The following is a 24,501-nucleotide window of genomic DNA, read 5'->3' as shown; positions in this document are numbered from 1 at the left end:
AGCCCTTTGGTGTTGTCTCCTTCTTTTCCCTCACTCAGCATAACTTGGGAAGCGTGGCAGCACTGATCAAAGTTTGACAGGCTTTGGTGTGACATGGGTGCTAGCTTGTTGGGCAAACTCTGTCCACTGTACCTTTCCTCTAATGCTATCAGATATATGGAGTTGCTGTAAAAAGGTGTGTTTGAGAGCTCCCCAAACCCTTGCTTTATATAGAAGACTGTTGCCCCTGTTGGTGAATTTTGGATAACTTTGTACTTCAGAAGCAACAATAGCTAAAACAGTGGAACCAAGTAAACTACTGGACTGGTATACAATGAATTGTCTGCAGCTTTATACCTATCATGGGATTTTACACACAAGGGTAGTCCTTTATACCCTGGCTTGTATTGTATTCGTCAGCTTCATTCCTAGATTCTGCAAGAACAGCAAGGTTTTACCTCTTGTGCGGATGAAGCAGTTAAGCCTGAGAGTGAGCAAAAGCTTCTGTTTGGTACTTGTGGGCCTTCTATGTTAAAATTAAACAGGGAGTTCAAAGAATACCATTGATGAGCTAGCGTTCACTTTGTTTTTACATACTGGTGAAATTTTGCGTTCCCTTCTTACGGCAAGCCTTGTGCAGCACACAGCTGTCAGAGTGGTCCAGAAAACATCAGTTATAGTGGCTTCAGACTGTAGTGGGCAAGAACTGCCCTGAGTGCCTGATCTGAATTGGTTGTCGTGATCCAGTTCTTAGAACTTTAATGTGACAGTGTTAGGCCTAAGAGTGCTTATCATACCAGAGGTTCTAGAAGATTAAATGTCAGCTGAGTCCTTTCTTTCGTTTTTTGACCTTTTGATTTGTTGCTTGAGGCAGATAAGCAAGAAGCAGGTTGGTGAGGTGCACGCAATAAAAGGAGCCACAGGAAAACTTTGTGTCTGCTGCTTCTCCTGGAAGAATCCTATGGGGAAAAGAGCAGTGGGTCATCGCTCGCTTCTGGCAAATATGCTGCCCCTTAACGTGTACAGGCAGTACCTTTTTTGGACCTGCAAGGGGTTGCAGCACTTTCCTCAGGGTGACTCTGCCTCGTCTGATTAATCACTGCTGAAGGTTAATTACAATTCTTGCTTTTCTCATGAGGATGGCTCATAAATGTCTTAATATGGACTCCTTTTTTTGGCAGGAAATGGCATCACTGCCTGTAGAGGAAACTAGTGTCCGTTGTTTTACGTGTAGTGTCTGGTCCGAGGTGACATCCTTCTGCGCAGGGCTGCCCGCAGCCCCCGGGTAGCTCCGCGGAGGGGCCGGGCCGGGCCCCCTTCGAGCGGCGCCCAGCCCGGGCTCGGCCTGTCCCTTCCCCCGCCCCGAGGGGGCTCGGGCCCCACTCCAGGCCGGAGAGGAACTGACTAAAAGCTTCCTCCGGCGACGTCATCTCCTGGACTCTTTCCTGGCTTAGGGCAGCTCAAACGGCCTTATTTGGCTGACTTCTTTTTTTCTTTTTTTTTTTTTTTTTTTTTTCCTCCTCCCCCTTCTGTGCAGCGAGAGGGCCTCCCTGAATTTGCACAATAAAGCTGTTATCTGTGCTTAATCCGCTGTTCTGAAGACTACAATGGGATCTGCTTGAAAAAAAGCTCCAAGATCTCAACACTAACTCCTCGGGTCCCCGTCCCGTCCCCCGTCCCCCCGGTGTCTTGTCTGTCTGCTGAAGGGTTATGCTAGAAATCAGCATCACCCTGCCAGGAGTCTGCTGCTGCTGCAGACATGCTACTGAAAGAGAGGAAATCCTTCCTGCCCAGGAATAATCCACGGCAATTAACTGATGTAAATTAAGAGCACTAGTAAGCAGCCAGTTAATCTCTTGCTTTTCCCCAAGGGTGTTTGGGAGCAGCAGGAATTCGCGTAGTGCCTCCAATAATACTGCATCAAAGGAGTTTGGTTTTGTCCCATCTGAAACTTCTAAAGCGGCTGAAGTCTCTAGACTCGTGGAAGGCCACTCTCCCTGGCAAACCTCGTTGTAACGCTTCTGTGGCCGTTTCTAGGTGGTACGTTGAAGTGTTTTGGAAGTTGTGGGCATAAACCCACCCTTCTGACTCCAGCAGCTCATGCTGGCTCTTACCATAACGTTTAGAAGATTGTAGAGCAAATGCTTGGCAGGGACAATGTGGGAAGAGGCAGTCACTGGCAGGCTTGGTGATTATAAAACCACAGGATCAGCTGCAACTGTCCAGAGGTTTAAAACTTGAAATTGCAGAGGTTTGGGCCTTGTTGACAGGAGACAATTATGGCTGCAGCAACTGTGGATACACAGGTGGGTGATGCAGGGCTGCTTCCTTCCTGTGCAGCTATGAAAGGGTATCTCCCTTCATATGAATGTGTGATCCTCCAGTGGAGTACTGGGGCAGTCAGAAACTCCTGGCCATTGTATAGCAACTTGTTGAACTTGTATTAAATGGGGGGAAAACACTCTTTGAAGAGGTTTTTAGTGTTATGACTCCTGCAAAATGCTTTTCACTAGTTGTTCCAGCATCTCTGAAGCTACAGTGTTTCTGAGGAACCTATTCAAAAATACAGACTTTGGGTGAAGGAATGGTCTTCACTTCTCATCCTGTTCCCAGGCTAAGAAATGGGAGCATTTGGCCATGCTAAGTTTCTCTTCCTTTGGCCATTGCTGGTTGACCAATAGCTACAAAGGCACAGGGATGCCTCTAAAAGAGGAATTAGTGAAAAAGGCTCTGAATTTGATCTGCTTAGTAAAGAAACGTGCAATTAGGCAAGAATGAGATGACTGACTGAGAGGGGGAAGAGACAGACTCCTTTCTCTGCCAGCAGTGGTTCAGTGTTTAGAAAAATGGAGCCTCTGAAGAGATCAGGAAGATGATAGCTGAATTGGTGAATAAGAATGGCATGGTATGCATGGTCCAGGCTCATCTATGTGCTGTCGTGCAAGTTTCTAGCTTTATTGGTCAACTTGTTTGTTCTGTAGAGGAAGGCTACTCAGCAGACAGACTTCACTGTACTGGAGTGTGAATGCTGTAAAACCTCAGTATTTTTGTCTTTTTTTTTTTTTTTTTTTTTTTTGGAGGGGAAGGAGGTTAAGTTGTCAGTCTTGCATGCAGCATATTGAAGAACTGCTATTCCGCAATTGTATGCCTTCCGATGTTTTCCAGGTATTCTGTTCTTAAAGCAAAAGTGATGACTTCCTGCAGCCATGAGCCGTTCCAGTCTGTGTCTATGTCACTGATTTGTCCTCTTCTGCTTGATAAGCCCTTAATGACTCGCAACCTTTTTTCTCTCTGGATTGGGAGACCTAGTTATGGTGGGGAAGTGATTAAGTACTGGAAAAACCTGGCATCACTGTGATGGATCACTTTGGTGTTGTATTTAGTTTTATGTAACACAGGCTAATAAAGCCTGGAGTTCTGGTCTGAATCTTTCCTTGCCATAGCTTTTAAACTGTACCAGACTTGACTCTTACACGGTATTAATTCTATGCTTGGTTATAGTGCAAAAAATGGGCTGCCAGACAAATGATTAGGGTGAAGTGTCAGGTCTGTCAACATTGCCCCCCCCCCCCCCCCCCCCCCCCGGAAGTCGGAAGTGAGGCTTTTTGTTCATAGTGTCTCCAGGAATAATAAAGTATAATTTTTTTTTCCACCCTCTGAATATGGTATTCTGGAATAATGAATTTAAAAAAAAAAGTATCTATTTCCTCAATATGCTAAATACCTTTTCCGGCTGGCTGCTGGATGGACAAGATGGTTCTGATAGCGTGGTTTTTTCTCTATTAAAATCCAGAACTTGATATCATCCGAAGATGACTGTAATCCACAGGACTTGCAGAACAGGAACAATTGATTCTGAAGACACTCTGTAAGGAAGTAAGGCAGTTTCACTGCTGACAAATTCAAGTAGTATCAAGTTGACCAATAAAAGAGTGGTGATGCAAAACCCACACAATACTTTGTAGTCCTATTATTCCTGTTGGTATGACAACTCACTTGCAACCTTGGAGTTCAAGTTAGAAATTATAAGAGAAGGAAGGATTTGTACATATGTATTAAAAGTAGGGGTTTACTTACTGATCCCTTAAGCAGACACTTTAATGAATAATTGACCTGGTCATATGCAAGTTAGCCAGAGGCATACAGCATAGAAGTCTTTGTATAGACTTTTCTGTGTATTAGAAATGCTTCTCCCTGTGTACAAGAGGTGGTTCTTGCAGAAGCTGAGCAATAGTGTATCTGTGCACGAAAACTGATTAAGAACTGGCGCTCCAGACTTTTTATTTAGAGTTAGTAAAGTAATGCTGACCCTTGGTCAAAAACGGGTCAGCAAATCAAACTTTTTCATAAAAGCGTAATAATAAGTATGCTTGGTATTTATTTCAGTTGTATAAAGATGTTCTAAATTGAACTTAAGCTAAAAGAAAACTTCCAATGTCATCCTTCTTTTCCCCTTACTTTAAACAAGCATTTTCATCTGCCAACACGTTGGATATTGGAGGCACGGATACAATTTCAGCTATGCTCACTTATTTTCTTGTTGAGTTTCTTCTTGCTTTCATATTGTACCTTGAACATACAGCTTCAAAGTTGTTAGAGTTCCTTTCTAAAGGTGGAAACTGGGAAGTTAAAGGTTCTTAGTGAACTTGGTTTCTGTAGCTTCCTTCAAAGGAGATGGTGTTTTTTTGTCGTAGGCTTTTAACTTTTGAGGGATTTTGTCCTGTAATGAAACAACTTTCTGTTCAACATGCCTGCAATATACAAATAGTGTGTTTTATCTTTTTTTTTGGTTCTAAAAGAACTAGATAGGACTGTTCATCACAACCTCTACTTAGAATAGAATAGTTCAGTTAGAAGGGACGTACAATGATCATGTAGTCCAACTGCCTGACCACTTCAGGGCTGACCAAGTTAAAGCATGTTTAGGGTCTTGTCCAAATGCCTCTTAAATGCTGAGAACCATGGGGCATCGACCACTGCTTCAGGAAGTCTGTTCTAATGTTTGACCACCCTTTAGGTAAAGAAATGTTTCCTCATGCCAAGTCTGATCATCGCCTGGTGCAGCTTCAAACCGTTCAAGCACTCCAGGTGAGGCCACACCAACACTGAATACAGCAGGACAATCCCCTTTCTTGACTGGCTGTTTACGCTGTGTTTGATGCCCCCCAGGATGGGGTTTGCCCTCTTAGAGCCAGAGCACAGTGCTGGTGCCTGTTGACCTGCTGCCAACCGGCACTCCTAGATCCCTTTCTGCAGGGCTGCTCTTCAGCCACTCTTCTCACAATTTAGACTTGTGGCTGGCATTATTTCTTCCTAGGTGCAGAATCTGGAATTTGTTCTTCTTATTGATGGTTGTCCAATCTATCTAGATCCCTCTGCAAGGCCTCATGCGCCTCAAGAGAGTGAACAGCACCTTCCAGTTTGGTATCATCAGCAAACTTGCTAATACTGCATTCAACTTGTGTGTCCAGATCATTGATAAAAATACTGAACAGAGCTGGCCCTAGGATTGAGCCCTGAAGATCAGCGCTGGTGACCAGTTACCATCCATATATAACCCCATTCACTGCAGCCCTTTGAGCCCTGCTGTCCAGCCAGTTCTTTCACTCAGTGCACCTTCAGATACGTGCTCATATCACAGTTTAGCAACTGGTCCAGAAGGCTGTGAGGGACAAAAGCCTTACTAAAATACAGAAAAACTACATCCACCACCTTCCCTTCATCCATTAGGTGGATGACCTTATCATAGAAGGATATCAAATTAGTTAGGACTTTCCCTTTTTGAACCCATGTTGACTGTACCTGATGATTGTGTTGTCCTTTAAACACCTTTCAGTATCACTCAGTTACTTGGTTAATCTAGTTAATACCTGACCACTAAAACAGATCTTCTGGTAGCTATGTGTCAAGAAGGCAAAATTGCCTGGAAAACTGCATGGGTTGAAAGACGCTTGTATTGTAGCTTATAGTGCAGCTGAGACAATAGGACATTCAATGTCTAAGTAACAACATTGTGTAAAATCATGACACAGTTTGGTTTGTGTTTTCATTTTTTTGGAAAAAAAACCACCAAAACCAAACAAAACCAAAAAACCCCAAACAAACAAAAAAACCAACCCAAAGTTGTCCTTTAGGGAAGATACTAGATTATATTACTCATTATATTCATGTGTTCTGCTAAGGTTGGTTTGACAGCATTCATTAGTGGAGGCGCTACACAGTATGCATAAGAAATGTGTTGCTTTTCTAGTTTACTCTTTGTAACTACTATATGTTACATAGCAAATGTTAAGATAACTGTGAGATGAAAAGCTGAAGCATCAATACATATTTTGCCAGCATCCAGTTGTTCTGGTTGTTTCATTTGCCCCTACATGTATCTATATATATTACAGGAAACTTAAAATCACTTTTGAAAAAATGGACTATTTCACTTCATTTGTTTTATTGGGTTGATAAGGAGAACTTCAGCTGAGATGTATTGAATCTGGTGTCTGGCTGTATTTAGCGCTATGTGGCTACAGTTACCCTCAGTGAAAATCAGGATCTGAGCTTACCTCGAGCTGAGAAACCTTTCTGCTATTTCTGAAAATGTGGTGTGTAAGCAACTGGATTTTTGTTGCGATATCTGCGTTTTTCGCCAAGGAGCACTCGATGTGTGAATTTGTTGGCATTGGTGAAATAGCGGAGAGCAATAAAATGATTGTTCTAGGCAATACCCACAATCTCCTAGAGACCCAGAAGCTGCTGTATGAATGAACTGTTACACGCAACTGCTCATTTTGTGATCTACCTCAAAAACTGTAAGGCTACTAGTAGCTTGAATAATGGGCTCAGAAAAGGCTAGCATTGCTTAAAATATCTGAAAACTCGGAGTCCATGGTTGGGCAGGTCATAGGCTTTGAGAGCATTCTTACTCAGTGCTGTAAAACGCTTTATCACTAAACCAAGAAAATACTTGAATAAGCAATGTGTCTTAGTCCTCCAGCCTGCAGCTGCATTGTGCTGCCTTTGTTATGGGAGCTGCACTGTAACTTATCTTAGGCTTTCCTGGAATACTGAGATGGTGCGTTTTCCTTGCTGCTGTAATGTTAGTCCTTTGCTCGAAAAAGCAAGTGAGGAGCCTCTGTTACCTGAACTTGGTGGTCAGAATATCCAAAAGTGTTTGCTACCTGCTGACATAATCTTTTTGGGCTTAAACTAAACTGCAGCTCAAGGTGATGGTGTTCTGACCCAGCCATGACAAGTTGGGAAGCAGTAATTTCTAGCAGTAAGTTCCTGAAGACTCAGAGTTTTCTTACTCTTCTTTTAATGACTTGCTGCTGCAGGTGTTTTAGGTTACATGAAATCTATGGACACCAATGGCTTCTGTGTTTATGGGCACAATGTATGCCTAGGGTGTTATGGTGACAGCCATACATGTGGAAGCGAATTAAAGCTCAACAACCCCCAAGTTGTTTTGTTTTTTCCTTTATCTTGCTCTGTGGCTTGTTACTGACATCTCAAGTGGAAGTTTGACTGGAGGCTGCAACGCAATGTGTTATACTCGTTTGAATACCCTTTTGCATGCCCAACAGAGTAGGGTAGAGATCTTTTTTTGAATGAGGATACATGTCAGCATCTTCAGCTGTAAGAACGTATCGCTATGGTGTCTGTCTTGAATCTCTCTACCAAAAGATAGAGCAAATAGAAAGACTAAGTAACCTCCAGATTGCCAAAAGATTAGAGCAATCTGCTGAAGATGATGAGATGTTCTGAACAGTACTTGCTTCAGCATCATATACAGGAAATATGATGCTATCTTAGTGTTTGTTCTGACAAATGCTGTATAATCAAGTGGAGGTCTGGCAGAAGGCTGTCCTGCTTCTCCTTTGCTGCTTCAGTTCCGACAAATTCAAAATATAAGCTTTGTGGCTTGCTCTGTACTTGGTTCACTTCTGTGCAAAGTCTATTCTGCCACTAAGCACCAAATGTAGCTTAGCGAGAGGAGGTGACCAGCCACTTCTCCCATGGCTAAGCTTTGAAATCATACTGTGAAAAAAGCTGGTTGGTGGGTGTCTCTTTTATGTGGAACACCTCAAATTCCTATAAGGTATCTCAGATTTAAGATTCACTGCATCTTAGCTTGCTTCTCAGTAAGGTATCCCTCATTTTGGAGGAGGGGTGCATGTTATGCTCCTTGTAGAACGTTGCTTTGCAGACTCCCTGCCTCTGGTTAGACTAGTAACGCTTACTGTTAGCTTTCCTGAGTTATATTTGCATGCATGTTGACTTAAACAGGAGATGTACTCAGCATCTGGCTATTTCTCTTCCTACTACTTAGTTGTGTTTCTCAGTTTTGACTTCCAGGTTCAGGAAGACCACTAACAGTTTGGCTTATCTATATGTTTGGCTGCATAGGATAGTCCATAACCTCTGTTTGTAGGGGACGTTTAAAGGATCTAAATATTGAAACTGCAAATTGTGTAAAGAAGTTGCTCCTGCCTGCTCAATACAAGAAGTCAGTTTCTGCCATGAGAATTACAAATGTTTAAGCTATTGCAGGGCAGCTCCCCAACAGCCTCTGTGGTCTTGTAAAATTATTGAAAAAGTTAAGCTGGGAGAGAAGTCATCTGGTCCAACCCAATTTCAGTGTTGGATCATTTTCTAAGTTAGATTGGATTGTTCAGGATCTTGTTTTTGTTACAGTGGAACAATAGTTCTTGACAAAGATAGCTTGGAAAGTACTGCAGCTTGCGAAGTATTGTTACCTCATCTTCTGGAGTGCAGAGGTATGAAGAAAGTAAAAGAGCTAGTCAAGTATAATGATTAAAAACTGGACCCTTTTTTGAGGAACACTTAATATAAGCCCAGTTACTTGTGAGTACAGCTATCTTATCTGTTGCGTTTGTTGGTGCAGTTGATCTATGCAGGGTGTTGCTGGTTATGTCCAGACAGTATTCTGAAAACACTTTCACACACGAAGCTAGCATGGGCCAGAGGATGATGTTAAGTTGCAAGAGTCTGGAGGCAGTATGCATATTACTGATGCATTTGGTAGTTGCTTCTTAGCAATGCTTAAAGCAGTGTTTCAGAACATGCAGCCCTCCACAAACTGGGAATAGCTTGACGCTCTGGCAGTCCAAGGCTTTATTCTGTTCTTTAAATTGTGTCTCTGTCTCTCTCTAAAACCGTAGTGACAGCTGCAGCCTTTAACTCGAGTCCACCAGAATCGATTTGCATTCAGGTAGCTGTAACTTTTTTTTTTTTTTAAAATAAGCTTTGTGAGAACACACCGAAAGATTAAAGAAGAATACTCTGGAAGTGGTAATTAGGTGTTTTCTTATGTTAAAAAAAAAAAATCCGTTCTGTTTTTCTTCTCCAGTTTAGTCGGGCTTTCCACGAAAGGCTGTATGATGCAGAATATTACTTATTTTTGCATCTGAAATGGTGATACCCTCTACTAAGTGATACCCTCTACTATGGCTGGTTTTTCACTGCTTGGTCTCACAGTGTCTGTCTGATCTATAGAATGTCCAACTATCATCTGCCATTAATTCTGTGTGTTGTAAGGGTGGTATGTGATGGACCTGTATTTAAAAGGAAGACATTAGTATCTTTTCAAATAGCATAATTTCAAGCAATATATTTAAAGAGGTATGTGAGTATGAGCTCGAGAGTATGCATTTAATTGCAGCCTTTAATGAACTAGATCAACTTGGTTGCATGTTTGAGAGCTTTGATAGTTTGCTGCTACTCTAAGGTTTCGCTCCCATCCGTGTGTTCCTGCCTTGCGCTGCCTTGGATAGTCCAACTCAATACTGCATCAGTTCTGTTCTGTTAGCTCAGCAGAAAACTGGGTTAATGGCATGTGCACGTGTGGCTTCATGAGGGCTAAATCTCACCAAGGGGTTGTGTCAGAGCTCCTGCAAAGGATAAAGCCAGGAGTGTCTGGGAGCGAGGAATAAAAAGTGGTTCAATAGCTTGGCCTGTCGCGTCCAATTGTAGCCAAAAAGCCATCTTACCCTTCCCTCTCCCTGTAGTTGATGCCAGTAGCAGGGCCCTTGTGTAAATGTAGTGAATGGCGCCAATGAAATGGTTCTGCTGGAAAAAAATGATGAGTTCTTTGCAGCCTGATTCATTGTTTAGTCCTTGTGGTGTAGTCATGGAGCGCTAGTATGAGCCCAAGGGCGGCAGTGGGGAGGGTGCAGGCCGTTTGGGATGGCTTGTGGTGGTGGTGGGACCACACCCTGCATGTGCTGGCACTGCTCTCTGCAGCTCCCCGGAGCAGCGCTGTGCTCGCCCGGGGGCTGCTGGGGACACGGGGCTCTGTGTATCCTGGTGGTGTAGCTGCTCTCCTCTATGTTAGGAAAGCTCAAGTGCTTGAACTAGATGGAGCTTAAAATAACAAAAGATACTTGAACAATCACAGGCTGGTCTTTTATAAGCTATGTAAAGTCCCAACAGAGCTATTTAAAAGCTAAAATAGGTTAGTGGTGAGGGAAGCAAATGTGGGTGGGTAACTGAATATTAAAAAGAAGTGTAGAACTGAGACATTTCAGGGAAATCCTGTGTTTTAGGGAACCGTGACCTAAATAGGCTGGCTGCCTTTTCACATCTAAATCAGACCCGGTACTGAAAGGAAGTTGCAAGATTTGTCTATCACACTGGAAATGAAAAAACTGAAAATCACAGCATGATGAAACAGCTTTACCTCAGACTTGACTATGCCTGCAGTTAAATTTGGAGGGATGGCTCATAGTCTGGGCAGTCAGATCCCACAGTAGGGCTGTGTTCTAGCTCCTAGAAGTCTGGCTTTTGTTCAGATACTCAGTGAGTGCTGTGAGCTGGCCAAGAACTTGATGTGCCACGCCCAGGCAGTGCTTTGGATGTCTGAAACAGGCAGCCCTGTGTTCAGCTGCCCCTCTTGCTGCCAGTGAGCCGAAATGCTAGGTGTCTCTTGGTTGAAGAACAGAGAAGCACATGAAACATAAGCATGCTTCTGCCTTGTTCATCCAAACACGAAAATCCTTTGGAAGGAAGAGCTCAGTCACAGCAGTTACCTTCATGCTGTCTTCCCTGTGGAAAGTCTCTTGAATGATAAGCAGGGCGTCTGAGCATAGCTTTTTTTTTTTTTTTTTTCCTTCAGTTCCACATTACAGCTAAAACAATTCTTAACTGCAGGTGAATTTAGAGACCTTTGTGTAGGGAATGAGCATTTAGTCTGTTAGCTCATGAACTTCAAGTACTTAGTGTACATGTGGTGCCTCTATGCAGCTCACACTTGTCTTGTTAGCATCCTGTCTTGATCTTGTTTTGAGCCCCTTCCAGCAAAATAGCTGCTTGTAATTTTGGCAGACATCCACTGGACGCTAGGTTTGGAAAGCTTATTGGCTGTCTGGAAATGGTCTTGGCTACCAGGCTTGTCTGCTTAACCCCTTGAACTGGGTCTTTGCAGCTCTTTAATGGTACTGGGAAATCCCCTGCCTTTGGAATGAAGCTTGGGAGGGAAGAACTAGACTAAGGGAAGTTTAAAGGTGGGGAAAAGGCTGCCCTCTAAGAGTCTTTTCAGAAAATTGTAAATGCTTCTGGTAGTGGTGGGGAGTGCTGGAGCTGTTTTGCTGGTCAAATTACTACAGGAGCAGCCACGATCATAATACAAGTGGGTGGTGTATAATTTAAGGGGTGGGTGGGTGCAGCACAAAATAGTTGTTTGTAACCTGTGAATAGGATGGCCTGGGAGGGTCATGTAGCTGTGAGGAATGTCACCTGTACCACTGCTGTCATTTCAAATGTGCCCAGTGCCCTGCTGACTGCCTTTAAGTTGAAGAGCTTTAGCTAGGGATGTGGTTAAGCTCAGACATGTGAAGTACAACTGCCAACCCTGCTATTAGTGTGCAGAGGCCATAATAAGCATATACTATTTCTCCAGAGAATAGTACCTTCTAACAGGCACAAAGCAAATGGGTGTTTATAAAAAAACAACAAACAAGCAAAAAATAGAAATCAAACCAAAAAAACCCCAAAGCTACCCGAAGTGTAAAAGTTGAATGATGGTAACTGCATGTGGCTAGATTTTGCTTCGAGTGTTACCTTCTGATCCAGATGTTGTGGAAAAGGGGTCAGGGTTTTTCCCTATGATTTTTAATCTCCTGGGTTTTGACTAGTAAAGGATATTCTAAGTTGTTCAAACAGGCACAAAAATGGTTATTCTAAGGGCCTCTTCAAACTAGCTCTAAAGAAATAGCAAATGGCAACATTAATGCCTTGGAACAGCTACAGGAAAGCAAAGGGAGGTGCATGAGGAATCTATTTATGAGAAAGGAAATGGCAAAAATAGAGGAATGGATCCATTGCTCAAGGTTGTAAGTTGTGTAACAAGTGGCATACAAGTGTCTGGACTTGACTGTAAATGTGGGAATCCACCCATGGCTTCTTTCACTGACTTAGTCCTCTCATCTTGCAACTCCTTTTATCAAACTGAAACTTGTTTGCCCTCCAGACAGGGTGCCAAGCTGCTAGCAGCCCTGGTGTTGAAACACCACTGGTAGGATGTGAGTACTTACTGTCTGCTTGGTTGAAAAGGAAGGAATTATATTCAAGTAGCTCTAACTTGGAAACATGTCATTAATTATTTTGGAAGCCATGCTGTGTAGGGGCTAGGGGAATCCCCTGTCTTTTTTTTTTTTGTTTTGGGTGAATAACTTCGTAGTAGTCTTATAAAGTAGAACTCTTATTCCTGAAAAAGTTGCCTGCCCAAATCTGATAACTAATTAAATGGGGTAAATGATGCCTCCAGAGTTCTGAAGTGATGAGTTCTCAAGCGTATTAAGAAGGATTGGCATAGCCCTGGCATGGCTTTGTGTTCTTGCATTACTAGTATATGCTTGCTAGTACTAGTTGAAGACAACCTGGATGGGACCTGGAGCAGGGCAGGTGAGTGGAGGCCTCTAAAGTAAGGCAACTGCAAATGTCAGCCCCTTCGTGTAAGGAACAGGCTTTCTTGAAGCTCTCTTGTGAGCTTTCTGCATGTGGTTTGAAGGAGACCTCATTTTTTAGAGAGACTGTGTTTGGGGGTGATGATTCTGATTCTCCACCACTTGAGGGAAGGAAAAAAAAAAAAGAAACAAGAAAAAGAAGTCCTAGTTTATGTAAGGATCCCTGAAGTAGAGTCCCTAACTAGTTATGAGTAACTGATCTCTCTCAACTGAAGGACTTGTCCTGCAGGGAGGATCCCCTTGGGCTCCGCTTGATTACCCTGTACTCAGGCCCCTCTGAATACTGGGTATTGACCTGTTGCAAAGGGGGACTTAAACATCAAGGTTGTTGTGGCTTCCTACACTTCGTCTTGAGAACCAGAAAAGCAACAAAATACTGCTGTGTTGCTCTGCTCTGTAGGCATTACCTTTTCAATGTCAGTAAGTGTCTTCAGGGACACCGATTTTATTTTTTTTTAATTATTTTTTTTAATGGGAACATTTCTGTTCACCACTGGCTATATGGAAGAATTTTATTATCACTGGGAGATGAGCAGTCCAAATTAATCTCAAAATAGTCTCTTGTGTTAACAGCCAAATACATATTCGGGCTTCTGACACTTAAGAGTACGACAGGGTTTATATTAGGATAAATCACTTGGTTTCCTTTTTGAAACTAACTGCTTTAGCATTATGTTTTGTACTAGATTTTTAGAGCCACCTCAGTCAATCTCTTCTCACCTTTTCAAGAATTATGGATTGTCTCTTTCAACCACTGGATACAATGCCTGCTATAAACCCTCTCAGAAAACTTGTGTAGAAAGTGCTGTTGGAGTAGTCACAGAATCGGCTTATTTTGAACCCCTTTGTTAGATAAAGCAGAAATTCTCTGCTCTTCTAAGCTCTACATGGGGCAGAGGTAGTTCTAAAAACTGCCATGTTAGTCACCAGGTGCTAGAAGAGTGAGTAACCTGCAGCATAGCTTTTTAATGGCCAGTGTACTGTCACTGGCTTTCCCCACACCCCATGTTAGTAAATCAGTGTTACAGAAATGAGTTTTGCTGGAAGCTATGGTCAGAGCGCTTTCTGCGCTGGCAATACCCCGTGGTGTGTCTGCTGAAGTGAGGCAAGTGTCAGATGCACGCTTGTGTTGCGGGGCACATCTGGCTTCCCGCAGCTCAGGCACTCCCTCCTCCACCCTTTCTCGGTTCAGTTTCTGCACACAGACTCTTCAAAGCTGTGAACTTTCTCAGTCCTGCCTGCTGTTGCTGTCGCTTGCTTCCTGTGGCAGCTTTTTCCTCTTGCTGTCCTCGACAGCTTAGCTCCTGAAGCTGTGTAAAAGCTGCAGCTTGCTGCCCACATAGCCCGTCTTGCTTTGCTGGGGACTAAGAGCAACCAGTGGAGGTGGAGTCGGGGGGGGGACACACACACGACACGGCTCTAATGTCACTTTGTTAAGGTGTGGCTCCACAGCGATTTCTGAATTTAAGCTGGCTTGCTGCTCTGCTTCTTCACAGGGGAGGAATAAGGCCATGTGAGCACAAATCTAGTTAGATTTAGCCCAGTTGCTTCCCTGACGGGGCTTGCTGGTGCTCATGTGAGGACAGGGCTGTGCAGTGAAGTTGCACTGCAGCAGCTGCTTCTTCCCTGCCTGCAGACCAGCCTGTGCCACAGTGGAGCGGGCCACAGCTCAGCATCTTCTGCTGCTTCAGAGGACATCAGAGCCACCACAACTGTCTGGGATGTCAGCTGGTGCTGCCTTCTCCCAGCTGTTCTTCAGTTCATCATTCAGCCAACTTGCTCATGTATGATAATCATGCTGCAATTCAAGTGATTTGCTCTTTTATCACTTTTAGTTCAAATGCTGACCTAGGTATGAAATTTTATTGATGGGGCGCTGCTCAGCCCTATCTGCCACTTGATTTTAAAAGAAGGAAGTTTACTGTTTGGATTTTTTTAAGTGAACTTAAGACACATGGTATACTTAGGGTAGAACAGTATATTGCATGTGTGGCTACAGGGCTCTGCACATAAATCCAGTGGTTATGGACTCTCTCTTAAAGACTTGAATCGCATTTGTGATGTCTAGGCTGGTCAGCAGCAATACGCACTCTCCAGTGGAATCTAGAGGATGCTGCCAGTTCCTTATGTTTTTGGTCTAGAGCCCAGTGATGTGTGTTTCCTAGCACACTGGATGCATGATGTTCTCCATCCTTTGGGGGGGCGGGTGTGTGTGGGGGGTGGGAGTGGGGGTGGGGGTGGGGCTAAGGGAAGAGGCCAGAAAAAATATTTGTTACTGAAGCTGATAAATTGAGCTTCTTTCTGTGCTTCCAGACTACGGTTCTTGCTGACTAACAAGCTCAACAGCGGTTGAGCCCATTACCTGAGACTGGAGTATACAGTCCCTTGTTCCTTTTGTTGCTGGCTGTTTACAGGGAAGCCTGTCCTCCCTCTGTAGGTGGCTTTTAATTTAATTTTATTGTAGGTACAGTCTGAAATTTCCCTCAGTAGATGGCACTGAGCTGTGGAATTCAGTGGGTGAAATTTTACTGTAAGCTTTGTGTAAATCTGCTGTTTCTTGCTGAGTCCAGCCGTTACAGCTGGCATTTTTTGTGCTTTAATAACAGCCATGTGTCTCTTGTTCATGTAAAGTAGTCTGAAGCTTGTAATATTGAGCTAGCTTTAAATGGTGGTTGGGTGCATAAAGTAATGTGTAAGAAAGGCAGTAAGCTGCAAGATCCTTAGGCATCTCAGTACCTGCATAAATTTGATCCACAATCTATAGCTGACTGTCCTGTGTTACATATTAACATACAGCGGGTGCAGACAGTTGAGATGTGTTTGTAACTCCTGTATTGCTGAAAGGTGCAGTGAACTCCGTATCTGTCAGGCTTTGTCGGAAATGAAATTAAAAATAGCCCCAACTGAATAACTGACAACTACTTCTGCAAAATGAGCTTAGATGCTGTGCTGTCAAATGTGCAAAGAGAGCAGGGGATGGGTGGGGAAAGTGCAATTTTAGTTTATTTTTTTTCTACTTATAATAGTCATGGAGGTGTCATGTATCTGATACAATGTTTTCAGGTAATGATCTTTGCTTGTGTCCGTTTTTAGTCTTAGCATAAGATGACTAAAAGATGTATGTGCATAGAAGCTCAATTTTGCTGTAACGTCAGCTCTTTGTTTTCAGGCTTTGCACTGAAATAATTAGTGTTTCTTTAAAGGGTGAGTTCTGCTAAGGGGTGTAGTTAGGTACCAAAACAAAGCCAAGACACAATCAGTGCCTTGTAAGGGTGATGTTATAACACTTACTCTATGGAACATAAGTCGTACTTCTGGCTCCCTGGTACTGAGTGCACCAGAGGTGGGCAAGCTTCCTCCTCCGCTACGGCTTCAGTCAAACAAGGAGTGCCATGTCATGGCTGAGCGGGGCGGTGGGGAGGGCTGGGAAGCTCCAGGGAGCCCTGGGGAGGGTTAAGGCTTTTTAGGGGCTTCCGTGTGGCGGGGCCAGGGCTGGTGCCCAGGGTGTGCCTGTGCTGCTCTGCTCCCTGATGAGCTTAGGGGTATGAAAAGGCCCTTTAAGACTACTGGATGGGGGCTTGGTTTAATTAAGCGTAATCCCTTTAGAAATTGCAAGCGTTTTCACATGACCCGATTCCAGCCTCACCCTGACACAGAGGACCCAGGGCTGTTTCGGCAGAGTGCTGGCACTCGGGAAGGAGCCAGATGTCTGTGAGTATTGCTGGTGCTGCAGGTGGGGGCATTACCTCTGACGCTCTTCTGAGGCTATGCACAGCACAATGCCCTGGTACACTCTGCAGGTCGGTGTGTGACTCCTGTCCTCGCAGTGGGGCCTGTGTTGGCTGGCCAGTGTTGTGGGAAGTGAAGTGCAGCTCTGGGCAGTATTTGTCTTCCAGAAAACACTCAGTCATTTTAAGGGACAGGAACAATTCTTGTTATACTTACTGTACTGTTGCTAATCTTGCTGAAAGACAAAACTGGGAAGGCTTCTAGATTATTAGTGTGCCTTATGAGGTCTTGAGTTCAGAGTTCATGCATTTGCAGCTGGATTTCATGTTCTTCTCTGGTCAGAGCTGTTAGAACTGATGCATGGTGTTAGTCTAATATCTTTACCTGCAGTAAACTGCTGGATGAACTGGTGACCTGTAGTGTAGAGGGTCTATAAAGGGTGGCCTGGAATTTCTTTTCAACTGGACTGACTTCTGTTCCGCAACAGTCAAATGAGCAATAAAGTATGACTCTTCCCTATGCCATTTTCTCCAGAAATAGTCCACTTGGTGGCTTGAACCTGGGAAGCATGAGTATCTGAAGCTTGAAGCCTACAGACCAGCTTCCTTGCATTCAGGAAATCCAGGGAGGAAAGAGGCTTCTAGCTCAGGGTCAGGGTTTTGGTAGAGGTTGATACTTTGTTGTGCTGACTCTACCTGTTATTCTGACATGAATTTCCTAGTACTCTGTTCCTGTCTCAACTTATGACAAATAGAATTGTCTGTTCTGCCTCGTGCATTGCTCAACGGGCTTGGGCATTAGTACAAGTAATACATCCGCTACTTAGTGTGATGGTATTGGTCTTTCCTGTTTGTCCTGCCATATGCAGCTACAAATTTTCATCTTGGGAAGTAGTTATAGCAGGTTATTAGTAGGACTTACTTGGAGACTTGGCAGATAACTGATCATCATTGCTGCTGGTAAAACTCATTGTGAGTTTCAGTGGGGCAGAAAGCGAGACTTGAAGCTATTAGTGCAATGTTAAAATTTCTGAGAAGATGTTGCAGATAGGTGCCCAATACCACTGTTGTTTCAGTCTGTCTCCCCTAGTCTGCTAAATGCTATGGGAGAAGGGTGGTGTCCTGTAGCTTGTGAAAGCTTTTGGCTATCAAAAGGATCTTTCTTTGGCCACAGCTGCTCTGTGGGCTGCAACAGTGTCTCTTCCATGCAAGAAGTTCTGTCTGTGCTGGAGGTCTTGCCCTCACCACAACACTGTCCTTGGCAGCAGGAAGCTCTTTAATGTGCTTTGGTAGTGGCAATCTTTAGCTCTGCTTAGCCTGGTAGAACAATGCTAATTCCTCAAATAGAGAAGAGGGAGAGTTGCTAGGTTTCTAGCTCTTTCCTGTAGCTATTATAAAATGAATCTGTTAAATATGGGCTTTTTCCTTGCATATTTTTTAGCTTGGTGAGTGTAAATTTGCCTGTTGAAATGTCATACTTGAATTTTCTTGTAATGTGCGAGATCTCCTCCTGAAGCTTTTCATATAGACTTGCTAGCTTGCTAGCTGTTTGTATGCGAAATACTACATTAAATGATGATGGAAAGACAAAAGAAGGCTATTTAGAATCCACTTACTAGGGTAAAACTTCTGCTAGTTTAAGATCTAAGCAGAATTTAGAGGGTTGAAGACACCTGGATGCAGCAGTGAGTGCATTATAGATGCTGTGATGAAAACATTCAATGAATGAATGGCTTTAAATAGAATTTGAGTATAAATTACTGCATTAGGACAGTATTTTTAGTAAATCTGTTGATGACAAAATCTAGTAAGTCCTCTGAAAACACCTCCTGAGTGTTGAAAGTTTGCTAACAACGAATTTTGGAGAAGGGCTGTGGTGTACTTGGGGATGAGTGCTGCCACTGCGGACCTTGTGATCTGATTGCTTGTGGGCAATGTCTTTTTCTCACTGTATTTACTCCTGCTCCTTACATCTCAGCAGTGTGCACCTTGCCTGTCTTGATTGACAGAGGTGGATTTTTATATGCTCAGCAGTCCAAGTTGGTAATCTTACCGAGAGGTATTTTACTCTGCAACCCAAATGTAAGCATGCTGATGGTTATGCCAGCCCTCAAACCTAGGAAAACCTCATCAGATGGCTTAGAAAAACGAAGTATAAAAGCTTAATGCTAATTAATCTTAAGGCTTTTCTTAAAATAAGTGTTGATGGTAAACTAGATAAATGGTTTAAAAGTGCTTTGGCAGGGTAATTCTCAAGGCAAAGAAGAGTCTAAATTATGATGGGACTGGATCATGCTGTCTTTCTTCTGGTATAGCACTTCCATCGTGCAACCCTTGTGTAACATCTATGTTGGGCAGTACTCTGCTGTGAATGCTTTAGTAAAGTGGGTTTACTGAAAGTAAGACTTCAAATGAATGAGGAAGATGAAGGCAAACATGCAGTGCCTGGCATGTGCTTGTCAGGTAGAGATTATAGCAGTCTGTAGATAGCTGGTAGTGTCAGAGCTGCAGGCAGAGCATGTGAAGATCAGTGAAAGTGAGGTGGCCCCCGGGTTTCTTTCAGAATGAAGCTCCCTTTTGTGCTTGATTTTTTCAGCCTTTTTATGTGCTAGGAGAATAAATTTCTATTTCTGTCCCAGTACGCAGGCTCTTAAAATGAAACAAAACACTTGGTAAAGCTGCATCTATCCTGAAGTATTGTCAGACCTCTTATCTGCTAACTGGGAGTGGAGAGCAGTGCCTCTCACCACCTGAAATGGTAGAAACCTCACTTTGTTTTCCCAGTTCACAACAACTGGCTCAAAAAACCTTGGCTTGGTAGCATGTGGGAAAAAATTCTTTGTATGTTGTTTCCACACCAGTGAGACTTAACAAAGCTCAGTTTTACAGCAACTAACTTCCTAGCCAAGTATTGAATTACTATGAAACTAGTGGTTAAAATATCACTGGTACAGCCCAGGAGATGCTTTGCCCAGCTTGGTCCACTGACAGTTAACAGTGGTGCACTGTTGAATGTGTTAAAACTTTGTTCAGATCAGGGAAGCTAGCATTACCGGGGTGTGGTTCTCTAAAGCACAGGCCTGTTTCCTGTGGTATCTTAGCTCATGCTGTCTTCTAAAATAGCATAGGTCAAGTTGCAAGTACAGACCCCGTCCAAGACTTTTCTCCTAAACCTTAGGTTGCTACTCATCTTGAGCCACAGGGCTTTTCTACTGGGGGAGAAAAAAGTATCTCTCTTCCTATTGAATGTACTAATTAAAGGATGATAATTGGTCAGACAGCTGAAGTGCATTTAAGTGAGTGACAGTGAAGGGATTTTGCTGGTTCCAGCATGGGACCTTATTTTACTGTGCTAACAAAGATGCAAATCTTACAAATAGGTATTCTGCATGAATTATGAGGATGCTTACTGGAGCAGCTTTACTTTTAAATTTGAAGGTCTGATTGGTGCTGAATAGCTTAAAAGCTATTAGGGCACAGGTTGCAAAGAGCTGCCACAAATGTTTCAATTCTGTTTTCTGGTGCTTCCTCTTTGCTCAGATACTTCAGCGTTCAATCACCTGTGCAGATGATACCAGATAAGAGTAGCTACTGTGTTTTGTCCATAAACAGTGGAGCAAAAAGACTATTTTTGTTTCATGGTAGCTGGCACATTAGTGTTTTAGGTGAACAGGGAAGACTTTAAAATAAACAAAAACCAGCCTGTTGCTTCACGGCTCATGTAATCTAATCCCTTTTATACTTAGATGTGGTTTATGGACATCTTTGCTGTCTCTGGTAGGTGGGCTGGGCAAGTTAGGCTTAGAAGCAAGGATGCTTTTTGGTAGAAGAGACAGCTTCAAGGTGTGAGTAGCAAAGCTGATTTTGGGAGCATTCAGCCCTTCTAGCAAGCAACTGGATTCCTGGTTCGCCAAAGCACTGTGAAATTAGCCGTTTCTCAACATCTAAGATCTGAGGAGAATAATTTTGGGAAGGTATAGCAAGAGAACTTAAGGCAACTGCATTCATTTTTACCTGCTAATTTTTTTAAACAAAGTTTGATTGCTTATGAGTTTAGGTCATTTGCTCTTTCCTTACTACTTCTATGGGATGTTTTTTCCTCAGTTTGACTTCATTGTGTCATAAGATTCAGATGGTTTTGGAACCCACTTATTCCTGGTCTGTTTGTTCACGATATCTTTGCTCCAATAATGTCTAAATAGCATTCCTTATGCATGCAACAATTAGAACGGCAACTCTTCTTGACCTCAGCTTTTCTGTGCTAAGCCTGCCTTTAACCTTTTACAGAATATACTTAAATTTTTAGCTAAACTTAAACCAGGAAAACCTTTAGGTTTATCACAAGGGGTATCAAGTATAAAATAGTGGTGTCCCTAGACTCAAGTAAGCTTTTTGGTAAACTTCAAAATGTATTTGGATGTAGTGGTCTCTTTCGGCACTTGACTTAGACTTAGCTAGCAGAATGCTTCTTGCTCGTGGAAGAAAATATGGTTGTAGCCCTCTTGCGGTCTGCTGCTGCTTTCTTTGTAAACATAATATGAAATCTGTCCATATACTTGTTAGAAATGCAGGGATAGGAACTAGCTGCGATCATATCCATATTGGGTGGCTCCTTGAAGATTTCTCTCCTTACTCTAGCTTTTTCAGTTTCTAGTGTCATGTGGCTAGCTTATATAGAGTTTGAATTATTCTTACTAAAACTATTCACAATTCCCTCTCAGCCCTGGAAGGCTGGTGAAGTGTGCTAAGAGGATTGATTGCACTGAAGAGCAAATAAATTAGGATTTGTTGATGTGGAGTAAATGGCTGTTGGCAAGTAAGAGAACTATGAATTCAAGGCCTGTATGTTGGCATTTGGTGCACTGTGAATATCTCGTCAACAACTTCAAATTTTGAACCTTTGCTTTGATGGAGAAGTGTTGAAACAGTCCGATCTAAAATATGTTCATAGACTCTGAAACATCTTTACTTTTTTCAGGTGATAGGTGTGCAAATAGAAATGAATTCTCAGACAACTTGGTGTACTTGCAGGCATTGTCTGAACTTTTGACCAGGCAAAGTATCTACATTCAGATAGGAGTATTCCTATCTCCTTAAGAATCTGCATTATGTTTTCCTGTAATGATCAGGAGTTGTGAATGGAATTTGCTATGTTTTACACTAATCTTGAGGTGAAATGGCTCTGATGTTTAACTTGCTTCATAAGAATTATTGGTGAAGATGTCTACTGCTGCTTCTGTGGGTGAAACTGCAAACTCCTTTGCTGCTGCAATCCCTTTCCTCTTTCATTTCACATGTAGAAATGTGATGATGAGACCTTCCTGTCAAGATAGATTGTCTCCTATAATGTTTCTTCTGGAAGACCATTCATGATCGATCTTGTTACATCTAGGGCTAATTTTGTCATGAAATCTTGACTGCAATATTAAGTTACGTCTAAATCATTTCTGCAGTATTTGGAGATATTTCACCTCCCTGAAAGAACTGGAAAGCAATAGGCAACCATATAGAGATACTTCTACTGCTTCGTGCAGTGTCTGCACATACTAGTGCATCCTTCTTGCCTTAGTACATGAGATCATCCTTGCATGCCCTGCCTGCTTCATACCCACAGCCCTTGGAGCATATCAGGGATCGTGCCTTATAATTTCTCCAAATACCCATGGAGACTGGAACAGTATTGTTAGTACTGACTAGTCTTCTGTAGCAGGCTGAGTTGTTAATGCTTCCAGGGATGACTTTGACATTCATACTTCAAATGGAAGGATTGGATGTCTTGTGGTGTGTACCGAGGTTTGGAACATCTGGTTTTGGGAAAGACATCAGAATGTTCTGCACTAGAAAGTCAACTTCATAAGCTGTAAATGGCTCTTGCATGTGTCAGTATATATGTGGGAACATTAGTAGGACCAGAGAGGATAAACTCTTAGAGTGCGAAACAGAAGTTATAGTCTATAGGGAAACTGGGAACACTGTGCTGGCAGGGCAGATGACTTTGTAATTGCTGGCAGTGAAGTTGCTGGAGGCTTGGGAGCTGGTCCCTGTCTGTAGGCTGGTGTTGGTTTTTGTTATTGGGTAGTGTCGCTTGGAGCATGTGTGTAACGATGCATTTTCTGTCTTCCAGATCAGTGTGCGTGTTACCACCATGGATGCTGAGCTGGAGTTTGCCATCCAGCCCAACACTACAGGGAAGCAACTCTTTGATCAGGTAAGTGGTGGAGCTGCAGAAGATGTAAAGTTTATACGGGTGTTGTGATTCTATTAAGGCAAGAGCAAACCATTTCTAAAGGAATTCAAAGAGTGTGTGACAGTGTGTATAATAACTTCAAGAGAACTCAGCGTAGTAAGAGATTATACATTTTTTCAAAACTACTGCATTTTTTTCCTCCAAGAATGTGTTAGGTGCTATTCTTACCTTTAATGAACTGAATTGATGCTGTAGCTCATAATAATTGGGAAGCAGTAGATGTCTGCAGTCATAATTCATAAGATAAGTCTTGTGAGGGAGCTAGTAAGCTCTCTTTGGTTGGCTTACTTGCAAGTATTGTGTAATTGATTTCAAAGAGTAGTTGGTCTTTAAAATGGGAGAGGCTTAGCTGGGTTTCAGATGTTGCCACAACCCTTAAGTGCAGGTGAAGTGATACTCTATACTCCCATCAGGCCCTGAGGGAAATCTTAAGAGAAGTTACGCACTGTACTGTATTAGGCTGTCGTCACCTGCATGCTTCAGCCTTCTTCTGCATTCACTGGCTAGGCAAATTTTCTGCTACTTTGGTCCAAACAGAAGCAGGGAGGCATGTGCAGCCCAAAGCTGGAGCAGCTTGAAGGCAGGCATTATCAATTGCAGCGATTGAAATTTTGACAGGCTCCACTATGTTTCTCTGCTGTAGTCCTGAAGGCAATGGATTTGCTACTTGGAGGAAAATCTGAACAGGAGGTTCATAGCTTAAAGAAAAGTAAAATGAATCTTGGATTAATGGCAAGATGAAGGAACTGCCAAACCAGATGTCACATGTGGGTGTGGTTCAGTAGGGCTAGGAGTTCTGGGGCCAGCTCTGTGTGGTGTACCTATCTTAATGAAGAGAGAAACTTCAGGGCTGACCCACCCATAGAAGTCAGCTATTTCATTTGGGGCCAGCAAACCTAATTTAATTGTTTCTTTAGATGTTTAACCACAAACCAGTACTTTCTGTCATACTCAGCTGGATGATTCAACACCAGATATTATATTGCTCTTTGTAGCGCAGCCCTGAAATGGACAGCATAGTGAGGTCCTAGGCTTTACTGAAAGAGCATCCTTTCATAATGGGGAAAAGCAGAAAGGCTTTCAGGAAAGTTTTGAGTTGCAGTGTAGTTCTCAGCTGTCTGTGTGTTAGTACATAGTAGCCCCTACATATTTTAGCCATGTATGGTCTCAAATTTGCCAGTTCTTTTATTGATAGAAGTGAGAGCTGGATTCTGTCCAGAATCTGTGTGCAGCGTGGAACTCTGCCACAGTTAGTTCATGGGAGCATATGCCAGTGAAACTGAGGTGACACACCCCCAAGTTCATCAAAAAGTGAATGGTTTTTTTGGAGGGAGCGTTCCTTACATGGATGCTTCCCTTGATTACTTTTCAATACCTGGTTTTGACATTATCCAAGCAAAGCGCCAGGTGCTAAGAAGTGATACTACTGAAGTCAGTATTTTTAATCTGCACATGACTTTCAGTCAGCTGTAGACCATCTGCAGCTTTTGCTGCAAACTGACACTGGTGGCAGACTTGGGCTTCAGCAACTTGTCTGTGTGTAAGTATTTGACATGTTTCCAGTGTGGGC

At 42.9% G+C, this 24,501-nt stretch overlaps 1 protein-coding gene across 1 annotated transcript in view; it reads left to right on the top strand.

Annotated features, from left to right (window-relative positions):
* The window catches only part of MSN (moesin), a 45,451-nt gene that overhangs the window by 3,736 nt on the left and 17,214 nt on the right, over positions 1 to 24,501 (top strand). The window contains exon 2 of the mRNA XM_086470499.1: positions 22,809 to 22,892. Within this exon, the coding sequence (XP_086326625.1) occupies positions 22,809 to 22,892 (84 nt within the window). The remainder of the gene's footprint in view (positions 1 to 22,808; positions 22,893 to 24,501) is intronic.

Source organism: Leptosomus discolor, chromosome 9 (genome assembly GCF_034619465.1).
Source record: "Leptosomus discolor isolate bLepDis1 chromosome 9, bLepDis1.hap2, whole genome shotgun sequence".
NCBI lineage: Eukaryota > Metazoa > Chordata > Aves > Leptosomiformes > Leptosomidae > Leptosomus > Leptosomus discolor.
The sequence above is the reverse complement of the archived record's forward strand: the minus strand, read 5'-3'. Positions and strand labels throughout refer to the sequence as shown.